At 42.0% G+C, this 12032-nt stretch overlaps 1 protein-coding gene across 1 annotated transcript in view; it reads left to right on the top strand.

The window, feature by feature from the left end:
• Window positions 1-1766: 1766 nt before the first annotated feature.
• LOC136885687 (uncharacterized) overlaps window positions 1767-12032 on the top strand; it is an 88438-nt gene continuing 78172 nt past the window's right edge. Inside the window, exon 1 of the mRNA XM_067158390.2 lies at window positions 1767-3442. Within this exon, the coding sequence (XP_067014491.2) occupies window positions 1804-3442 (1639 nt within the window). The 5' untranslated portion in view covers window positions 1767-1803. The remainder of the gene's footprint in view (window positions 3443-12032) is intronic.

A 12032-nucleotide genomic window follows, 5' to 3' on the forward strand; every position in this document is an offset into this window, starting at 1 on the left:
GTATAATTTTTGTGTCACTAAAAACTAACAAGCATAAAAAGGAATTGTAAATGACGTAGCTAATTTAATTAATATTGTTACAGGAAAACTCACATCAGATATATCCCCCGAACCACCAGAAAGTAGTCAACTAATTATATGGAGGAAGAAAAATTATCTACAACTAACTGTAATGGTAATTTCAATTTCCGCATTTGGTGATATGATAAATCGGTGCAAAAACAGGAAACAGTATAGGCGTGTGATTAAAAGAAATTAGCTTACGTTATTTTCAGTTAACAATATGTGACTATCAAGTGTTGTGGCGCGACCCAGAGTTTTCGTGTAGTTGTTTGTGATATTAAAATGGTAGCACGTGTTGACTGTCATTTTGTGAGCAATAACAATTTGGACTTCAAAAAATCAGTGTACAAAACAAACTGTGCCTTGGACTACAAACTGAAACAAAAAATACATTCAATGAAGTACCAAAGCGTTCCGAAAGAAACTAAAGATAAAATGAACCCTTCTGTAGTTGTATTAAACGACAATAAATGTAACAGCGTCAGTAATAGAAATATGTTATCAACAACAATTGAAGCTCATTCAGCTTTTAAGCGTTATCAAAGATCTTCAGACGCAGACGAGGAAGAAATGCCTTCATCAGTTGTCGATAATGAAGTGAGGTATAGAAGGCTGTGCGATGATAAAGAAGATGTAAGAGTGATGGGGAGAAACGAATACATTTATAAACAGAATTTTACGGAGTCACCGCCCATCGAAAGAATGGAGTCTGTGGAGGGAGGTGTACAATATTCGAGCAGTGATTCTATTCTTATCAGACGTCTTCAACAGGATGGTGAGACAAGTGATTGTCGGCGGAGCAGAATTATCAGGAATTCAGCGGGGACAATGTCCTTCATTCGCTCACGGATAACAGGAGATTGCGAGCAGCAGGATGTTGGTGATAGGACAACTTCCATTTCAGTCCGTAGAGAACACGCACCATCACCTGACTACTCCAAGCGGCATAAGAGAACACTGGTAGTACATCCCCAACCAAGATTACCAAGTACTGGAGTTCGGTCGATACAACATTTGGAAGTTCGTCATCGTATCTCGAATGCTAGGGGCTACATACCAGATGTTTCAAATTTAACACCATTTTCTACCTCTCATAAAATTATTATTATTGATAATAATAATCATCGTTTGCCTGACATTTGTTATAATTCATCACCTCAAGAGTGTGTTCATTACATGGAAGAAAAAACCCATCAGATTGTGAGTAATTATGTTCCAGAAATAAAGGACTCCACACCGTCATGCGTGAGTAATGAAAAAGACAGCATGCTAACTTACTCATCGTCGAAAACTTCAACTTCACCGCGACCATTTCGAACTATGATCGCCGACATTTCAAAACCGCGGACTTCATCCGCTGGGGAATTCTCGGAAAGTGATGGTGCGTTATTAATGCAAGAACAGCGAACACTGAATTGTAATCAGCAGAAATTGCTCACTTCCAGGATCACTCATTGCAAGGAGGATACGTGTTTTAATGTCAAACTTCCAGAACCGCAAAGAACGGGAAATGAGTTAGAATACAGCACGGTTAATATCGCGAAAGGAACTTCGGTGTCGTGGTGTCATAAGCGTGCTTTAACAACATCACGAGTATATCAGAACTTACCACGAGGCGTTGTTCATACCTGCAGATTTTACGAATCGGCATTCATACCCAGCTCCTATGAAGCCACAAGATCACCGAAAATTTCGTTCGACGACAACGTGAATTCTTCCCCGGACATAACAGAGGTTAAAATGATCAAAAATAAAACGCCAAAAAACATTACTGCCTCACCATCAGATATTTTATCGAGTAGATATCCGTCTAATAGTTCTCCAGATCTGAGAGATAATCTTTTTCCTAGAAGTTCACCACCGAGTCTTGAACCAATTAATAATACGACTCCAGATATAAACGTTAAATCCTCCTCAGATGGAACTCCTCCACCGCCAGAACTCGAACCGGAAATAATTATAACGGAAAGCAATATCTCCAAAGATGATACTGAATCTAGTCATAAGGAACTAAAACATACATGTACAAACATGGAAGACTATTTGGCGTTCTCTGACAAACACTCAGGACGAATATTCTCTTGGAATTCAGAAGAGACATCATCAAGCCACAACGAAACGCAGCAATATAATGTTATATACGAAACTATAACCGAATCAACCACAGCAACATCTACAGACAACAACTCGAATGAAGATACATCACCGGAAACGGATATGGATTACGATTCTGATGCTAGTATTGATGTTGGGGATTCTTATGCTCCAGATCCGGGATTGGCAGAGACAACGTTTGACAATGAACCAAGTAACGAGGATATTGAATTTTACGACGAGGAAGAAGAGGAAGATGATGAAGATGAAGAAGAGGAAAACGGAAAGGATTCTGCCAGTTCATCTTCGAAGAGGTTCAGCGGGAGTCAGAATCTGTCACCTGCTGACTACAGTATGGGAGCAGTGATCACTTCTTCGCCCCCGGAAATTGAGGCGCTTGATGATTCAACCTCGGAGTTATGGAAGATGAAGGCAGATGACGAGCGCATAAGTGAATCGGAGGAACCGAAACGGCGGTACGTCATTGTCGAGACGAAACAAGGGAGGATTGTCAACAATTCTGAAAGGAAGGAACTTGCGATATTCCAAAGAGCAGAGGAACTAGAATCAGTTGAAGCGGAGAGAAAAGTAATGACAGCAAGAAACGAATCAGTGCCAGAACAGTCAGACAATTCTGAAGTTCAGCCATTCCAGTTGAAAGATGTCAGTCAAGAAGAATTTTCAAATCACGCTTCGCAATTGCGCATCAAATTTAAAGAAGATCTAATGAAACCGAAGAGTGTCAAATCTCGAGGTGTGTACAGGGAATTAGGTATGAGGAACAACAGTGAACATTCGGAAGACCTCGGTGAGTTTTCTCCGGATGCCTCGGTGATATGTAAGGAAAGCGGTGGGACTTGCACAATAAAATCTCCTGTGGTGATTCTGAAAGGCAGTTCATCACCTGGGATGCATCCGGGCGACTCTGAAGTGAGTGATCAAGACGTAGTGTTTTCTCTCAGTGATACAGCTCTCAGATGTCGGATTTTAGTGGTGCTGTGGGCTTTGCTGGGTGAGAATAGGTTACGACAAGTAGGATTCCCCCAGGAGCCAGTCCACAAGATACTGTGGAGGACTGTGGATGTGTGTTGTTCTGTGGCCGGGGCCAAGAGTGCTGCGGCCGTTCCCCTACCTTCAGATCACGACTGCGGGCGAGACATGGTGTGCTTCAGGGACCATGCTCACAGGTTTCTGGAGGTTTGCGCTCCCACCAGGGAACACTGGAAGCGGTTCGGATGGGCCAGCCTCACAGTGGATGCAGTGGTGCGCAAGATATACGTTGGTGGTGAGTAGCTTCTGAGTTTCCATTATACATTAGCAAAAATCTTTACTTCGGCGGTTTCTGTTAGAGTTTCGAAGTAAGTGAATCTCTTGTAACGATAAGTTTTTTAGTAATTTTTGCTGGTAATCGTCACTTCTCACAAAATGTAATATTTAATAGTGATTTACTTCTATGTACATAAAATAAGAGTTTTGTCTGTACTGATGATGATGATCCTTGTTGTTTAAAGGGGCCTAACATCTAGGTCATCGGCCCCTAATTGTATGAAATATGTACAGTATAATGACAATTTAAAAGTTCAAATTCATCCACTGACCAGAATTTTTTTTAAAATGTGATGAAGAATGAAAGGATGGATATGAATTTAAAACAATCAGTGGATCCGACACAGAAACTATCATAAACAACAGTATTACTGACCAAGGGACTGCTTCTAAAGTACAATCCTGAATCGAGGATATTTGTTTTCTAAAGGGGTCCAAAATCCAGGTTAATGGCGCCTCATAATGCTACTTATCGCTAGTAAAGTCCGACTCGTTGGCTGAACGGTCAGCGTTCTTGCCTTCGGTTCAGAGGGTCCTGGGTTCGATTCTCGGCCGGGTCGGGGATTTTAACCTTAATTGGTTAATTCAGTGGCACGGGGGCTGGGTATATTTGTTGTCTTCATCATCATTTCATCCTCATCACGACGCGCAGGTCTCCTACGGGCTTCAAATAGAAAAACCTACACCTGGTGAGCCGAACCCGTCCTGGGATATGCCGGCACTAAAAGCCATACGGCATTTCATTTTATCGCTAGTAAAGTAGAACTATGGTATTTGTCTGTTGCGGTACTAATCAAAAGTAGCGTAGATTCACGGCGTTCCTCAAATTATGGTACTACTCACAAGTATTGTACGTCGCGCAGGTAACGCAGACTTATGGTGTTCCTCACATAGGTGCACTAATCACGGGCGCCGGTATTCCCGTGGTCTTCCTCATACAGTGGGCACTAATCACTGGTACAGGAAACCCACAGTGAACCACTCTCTGCAGCTATTGTGTAGCTAACCTTGTAGTACTACTCGCAAGTAAAGGCGACCCATGGTGTTCCCCACTTGATGGTACTAATCACAAGTAGTTTCATGGTTCTAATACAATCATCCCTTGGTCGCCACTTTTAGTCGCCTCTTACGACAGGCAGGGGATACTGTGGGTCTATTCTTCGTCTGCATCCCCCACCCACAGGGGGTTTGTCTGTACTAATCAGGGACGTAATCATAGGTCTTGCAGGGACCGTAATGCAGGGGGGCTCGGGCCTATAAGGGATCCCGCAGTCCCTTGACGAAAGATGGAAATACTACATGGAAATAATCGGGGCGATTTTGTAGAATCCGTCAAAATAGGGTTTTTTATTAATATTATTAATATTAATAATATCCCCGGCCTGGGCGTTTGTGTCGTCTATAATGTTCCGTTCCTCACATTCAACATTCTACACATCCGCAGTTCCAATTAGACGCAGGTTCATATCACATGGTGCAAGTAGGGGCAAAAGACGTCCCGAACAAATAGCATTAAAAAACCACGCTCTTCTCAAGCGACTTGCAACAAAATATTGGAAAATAATTAGAGCAATGAAAATTTGTAACAAAATATCATATTTTAGTTAGAAAATGTTCCCTCCCTTTGTGTAGTGCAGCTGAGATCGTATTATGCACACACTTTGCAGAATATGTAACTGCTGTCATATATTTATTCCACAAAATTGTATAAGGCCAATAAGAATTTGGTGTAATAGTAATCGCTCAACTCAGTTTGGAACGAGCTCTCTTTGCGTGAAGTTAAGACACTAGGATTTATAATTTTCAAACTTTTTGAATAGTGTATGATTTAATTTTGTTATGCCAATATAGTTGGTCCGTTATTGGACATTATACATTTTCCAGCTAACTCATTCCTGGTTGCCAGCGTTTCGCCCCAGTGTGCTAAGTTGAGCTCATCAGTTGGTAAATAGCACACCTATCAAGACGCATGGCTAGTGCTACCGTGGAGGACACTGCGTAGGCTACTTGGAGCCACTGGCAGTGCCAATGCACTATGAGACACTTTGTGTCATTTTCAAAAATTGATGCTTGCCTGGCCATCAGATGATAAAGATATTGATTCCCATAGGGAACCTGAAATATTGGTTCCTAAATGTTTTCTATGCCTTTGCTGGCAGGATGTAGTGTTTACAGTGCACTATGTCTTCTGGTAAGGGCTAGAATAAAATTGTTACTTCCATTGACCTGTCTCAGTCTCATCCTTGGCTTTGACAATATGAAAGTGGCTGAGATATGAGTGACGCTAGTAATGCCATTCCTTATGCAGTCAGTCCCTGCTATGAATGGTGTGAAAATGTCGCTCGTAGAGTCGGTTGGTGCAGGCATTTCAGTGGGCTTGGCAGACTGATGTGCAAGAGCAACTTCTGGCTCAGTGAGGAAAGCAACGGGAAACTACCTCACTCCTCATTTCCCTAGTACGCCTCTTCAGTGACACCTAGGCCATCTATGACAGCTCTTGGTGGAGCCGTAGAGGATCCAACATACAACATACAACACACAAATGTTTTCTGTGTTATAATAGAATAAATAATTACAACCGAAATTTCGGTATCGTTATGTAGTATAGGCCTACTTCTGTAGTCACTGAGAAATTGAACCAATTAAAGTTAAGCTCGAACATCTAAGTGGTGCATGCTTGGCAGTTCAGGAGCTTATCCGTTAAACAACGAAGGCACACAAATTAAACTGATTAATCATTATTTAATAATAATGATGTTACAAAAACGAATATAGATCTAGTTAACCAGTCACTACTGATCTGCATTTAGAGCAGTCGCCCAGGTGGGAGATTCCTTATCTGTTGTTTTCTTAAATTATTTCAAAGAAATTGAAAATTTATTGAACATCTCCCTTGGTAAGTTATTCCAATCCGCAACAAACCCTTTGATTATTTAACTCTACAATACACTGCAATATTTCTACCGCCTGTAATTGCATTTATACTTATTTATAATTAAATTAATAATTTTATTTCAGGGGCCCGATTTTCTATTTTGGCAAGCGGGCCCGTATTCATAACGCCCCTGATACTAATTATTTATTTATCATAAGTCTGTACAGAGTTCTCTTCGACATTCAACAGAAACTATGCATGAATTGAATAAATGAATGGCTGCATAAATGAATGAATGAATGAATTAGTGAATTATTGCGTGAGTGAATTTTATTCATGCACGGACGAATGAATAAGCACTTCTCTCCCAGTCACGATTACCCACCAACTAAGGAGAGAGCATTCCTAATTGAAAGAGTTGATGAATTAATGCATAGATGAATTTGTGAATGAATGAAAATGATTGTCTGATAATATCTCAATTTTGCATTCATCAGAATATTCTTCTTATTGTCGACGTTCGTAGTTAATTTATATGCTAAATTCATTTTGTTTACTTGAGCTCCCATTGCTTCTTTTTCTGTCAGCCCAGTTTCTATCCATTCTCCTAGGTATTTAAATCTCTCCACCTGAATTTTCTCTCCATCTATTGTCATCCTTCTAGGAGCTGCGTTGATATTTGTCTTATACTGTGTATTTTTTGAAGTAAAATATTCATTGATGATAAAATCTCAAAAATGCATTTTTTTTTTTGTGGGACAGAAACCCTTTCGTTCGCAGCCATCGACTTTCCGTTTTTATAGTTTTATCTGACGGAACACATTATCATTCGTCTTTGTAGCAAAAATGCCTAGTTGTATTTCTTTTAGAAATGTTAATGTATTGGAAAGTTTTCTTCGGATACGCCCTAAGAACGGGGCCGGAGGAGGTTAACACTGCAAATGATACAGTTTCTTATGAACAAGAGAACTAAAGTACGCTGGATCCAAGAGGTACAAAGGGACCTACTATAAGAAACGGGAATACATTAACCAGAGATATACAACAGAGCGATTTTTGAATAAAAAATTCAGGCTTGGACAGGTTTGCATGACAGAACTGGGCCTAGAACAAAATCATCATGTGCAGAGGAGTGAAAAAATAAAAATCGGGCCTCCTCAAAGAAAATGTATAAAACCTGTCAGTAAAACAGATTAATTTAACTATAGAGGATACTTCATTGAAACCTGTATCTATTTCTTATATACAAACAATATGCACAGATATAGAAAAGGCATTCAATAATGATGATTGGACTAAGCTTTTTAAGATGAATGAGTTCTTGGTTCAAGGTACGTACAGGGGTTAGACAAGGCTGTAATCTTTCACCTTTGTTGTTCATAGTTTACATGGATCATCTGCGGACAGATATAAAGTGGTAGGGAGGGATTCAATTAAGTGGACTTGTAGTAAGGAGTCTGGCCTTTGCTGACGACTTGGTCTGAATGGCAAATTGTTCTGAAACCTTGGAGTCTAATATCTTGGAAGTAGAAAATAGGTGTATTGAGTATGATGTGAAAACTAGCGATTCCAAGACTAAAGTCATGTCAGTAGGTAAGAAACCCAAGAAAAATGACTGTCAGATTGTTAATATAGAGGTGGAGCAGGTAGATAATATCAAACATTTTGGACGTGTGTTCTCCCAGGATGGTAGTGTAGTAAGCGAAATTGAATCATGGTGCAACAAAGCTAATAATGCGGTATTCTGTAGGAATGTTGGACTCTTAGATGGCTGGTCTTCTTAAAGGGAATACCACAGTCCTACTACACTACTACCAATAATACATTATGGATCGTAATATTCCGGGCGAAACAATCTCTACACCGGTCTGTTTTCACAGCAACTTTTTGGGAGTGAAAGCTAGGGTCTGAGGACATCTTATTCATAAGTTAGGAGTAACAGACATTAAAATAGTGAGAATGATTCGGGGTACAAACTGGTGGGAACAATGGGAGTTGGATATTCGGGAATGAGGCGATAAAGGCGAAGTTAGGAACGAACTCAATTGATGAAGCTGTACGCATAAACCGGCTTCGGTGGCGGAGAATAGTTTACCTAGGGGAATAATGGACTTGCTCATGAAGTAGAAGGAGATTAAGACGACGAAGGTTAGACTCAGTTTCTTTTTTTACCGGGTGAGTTGGTCGTGAGGTTAGGGGCGCGCAGCTGTGAGCTTGCATCCGAGAGATAGCGGAGTCGAACCCCACTGTCCTGAAGATGATTTTCCATGGTTTCCCATTTTCACACCAGACAAATGGTGGGGCTGTGTCTTATTTAAGGCGACGGCCGCTGCCTTCCCAGTCCTAGCTCTTTCCTATCCCACCGTCTTCATAAGACCTATCGGTGTTGGTGCGAAGTAAAGCAAATAGCAAAAAAGAGGACTCAGTTTCTTATGAGAGGTATATGAGGCCACAGGATTAGTTACAAACAGATTGTCGTGGAGGTGTTCAGTAAATTCACAGAAGCTTGCAGACTAAACGCTGAAAGGCATAACAGTCTATAATGAAGATTTATATCAGGCTGTCCTGTGTGATATTTTTTCGCTCTGTCGTCGGCTCATTTTAGGGTAATGCTTGTTCTTTTCTCTAGGCAAGTCTCAGGAGAGGCATTTCACTCGGGTAACATAGAATTAAACCTCTTTTTACCGATCAGATGATAAATAATCAAAATTTGGTCTTTTACATGGGTGGTCTTCGTAAAGAGAATATCGAACTCTCAGCTACAATAGCAACAACATTCTCAACAACTACTACTAAACTTTTCTTCAACTTTCCCAGATCATTATTTCTGGACTCGCTGAAGCTACCCATGCTCCTATGGCTAGGAGTCGGAAGGAAGGGACCATGGCCTTAATTAAGGCAAGGTCCCAGCATTTGCCTGGTGCGAAAATGGGAAACCACGGGAAAAGATCTTCAGGGCTGCCGACAGTGGGGGTTCGAACCCACTCTCTCTCGGATGCAAGCTTACAGCAGCGCGCCCCTAACCACACGGCCAACTCGCCCAGTGCCTTTTAGGTTTGGCCGGCGGTTTAAAACCGGATGCCCTTCCCGAGGTGGTGATGGCGGTTGTACTGGTGGTGATTATTGTTATAAGAGAAAGTACATAATAATGTAATAACATTTTATATGCAGGCGGCTAACGAATGAAGGAACCGATTATCTCCCGGTATAAGGAGATCCCCTATACCAAGTGCCAACAGTCTCTTTGAGAGTGGATGAGCGGGTATGGGTAAGGGCACTCTATTGTCCTGGGCACAAGAAATTGTTCCCAAAGGTGGAGGAACCAGTTTGGTCAACGGCATTAGGATGCAGAAGGCAACGGGAAACCACTGCATTAAAGATTCTGAGAGATATTCCAATAAATCCACATGGCATGGCTGCAACGTCAAGATCGGAGCTGGCCGTATGGATCGTCTACCTCCGTTTGGAGACGACGGCTTAAGAAGAAGAAGAATTACTCTTTTACGGTTTTCGGAGACGCCGAGGTCGTGCCTGAATTTAGTCCCGCAGGAGTTCTTTTACCTGCCAGTAAATCTACCGACACGAGGCTGACGTATTTGAGCACCTTCAAATACCACCGGACTGAGCCAGGATCGAACCTGCCAAGTTGGGGTCAGAAGGCCAGCGCCTCAACCGTCTGAGCCACTCAGCCTGGCAGAGGAAGTACAACTAGGCAACCATCCTCTATATAACACTAATCACAGAAAAATGGAAGGGATCCGACTGAAAAATGAAGGTACCAGGCAAAGAAAGACAAGGGCCACGAAGGGTTTGAAAATGAGAGACTCCCCAGCCCTCGGAACATATTACCGTCTGCGTCGGAAAAGAACAGGAGTTGGCCAAGAGGGGTCGGATAAGATAGATGAAAATGAGAAGCCTGCCACAAGCAAGTGGAAGTAATGTCAGGACTCAGCTGAGGGCCCCGTGGTCGCCAACCCATTCTCCCAAGTTAAGAGCCTCTGAGGCCCCTCTCAATCCCCTCTTACGACAGGCAGGGGATACCGTGGGTGTTATTCTACCACCCCCACCCACAGGGGGAATTCCACTTCCTGACACCACGTGAATTTTGAGATGAAAATCGCAACCCAGGATCGACCGGGATCCAATTCTCAGGCTTCCGGGTGGGAAACCAGCTTCTAAGTCACTGAGCTAATCGCGCCATCCCACTACTACTACTACTACTACTACAAATAATAATAGTGTTATATTTACGCCCGCCTCTGTGGTGTAGTGGTTATTATTATTAGCTGCCATGCCGGGAGGCACGCGTGTACGATTCTCGGCTCGGCCATTCTCGAAGTAGTTTCCCGTGGTTTCCCACTTCATCCGCAGGCATATGCCGGGATGGTTCGTACCTTAAGACCACGACCGCTTTCTTCCTTCTTTTTTGACTGTCTCCTCCAATCTTTCCATCCCCCACCAGGCCCTTGTTCAGCATAGCAAGTGAGGGTACCTGGGAGTGATAGTGGTCCTCCTCCTCAGTTGTACCCCCGACCGAATGTCTCACGCTCCAGGACACTGCCCTTGAGGTGGTAGAGGTGGGATCCCTCGCTGAGTCCCAGGGAAAACCCAGCCCTGGAGGGTAAACATTAATAAGGAAAGAAAAAAGAAAGAAGGAAAGAATAATTCATTCAAAAAGTTTCCGTGGCTCAAGCGGCAACGCGTTGGCCTCTCACCGCAGTGTTCCGTGGTTCAAATCCCTGTCACTCCATGTGAGATTTGCGCTGGAAAAAGCGGAGGCGGGACAGGCTTTTCTCCGTCATATTTCATTCCAGCAACACTCTCCAATATCATTTCATTTCATTTCATATGTCAGGGTGAAAAATGAATGATAATGAAGATTTATTGTTCCTTTCTATTACATCAGAACTAGTAACTTCAGCAATTCTGGACGAGATACTCTTTATTTACCTCTCCAGTACTTGCAAATATATCCCTAGGATGTCCTTGAAATTAAACAAAGGAATTAATCCGCCGGAGCTGGAAAGCATTTCACTACATTTCAGCAGAGAGAAAAGTTATAATTACTCGAATAGAACTTAACAAACTCACGATATTAGATATTTAAGAAAAGAATTGCCATAGCAAAAGAAGGCTATAAGAAAAATCAAAATTATTTTGTGGACCACTAAACAAAGATTTGAGGAAAAGTGTTACATTTATAGCATAGCGCTGTATGGCGCAGAGACTTGGACATTGAGAAAGAAAGATGAGAGAAGATTGGAGGCACTAGAGGTGTGGGTATGGAGGAGAACAGAACGAGTGAAATGGGAAAACCGGGTAAGAAATGAGGAGGTATTACGAAGAGTTGGAGAAGAACGAAGTATGTTACAAATCATTAGAAGGAGAAAAATGAACTGGATCGGACATTGTTTGAGGAGGGACTGTTTACTGAAAGAAGGAATGGTGAAAGGCAAACGAGGAAGAGGAAGTAAAAAGTATCAAATGTTGGACAATATCCAAGGAAATAAATATTCGGACATGAAAAACTTGGCGCAGGACAGGCAAGAGTGGAAGAGGTTCATCCCATGACAAGATCTGCCATAAGGCAGAATACCAAGATGATGATGATAATATTTTGAAGCAGGTACTCGAGTTATATATTTGCTAGTGCATGCTCAATTTTAAATTAATG

The sequence above is a fragment of the Anabrus simplex genome, chromosome 14 (genome assembly GCF_040414725.1).
Source record: "Anabrus simplex isolate iqAnaSimp1 chromosome 14, ASM4041472v1, whole genome shotgun sequence".
NCBI classification, from domain to species: domain Eukaryota; kingdom Metazoa; phylum Arthropoda; class Insecta; order Orthoptera; family Tettigoniidae; genus Anabrus; species Anabrus simplex.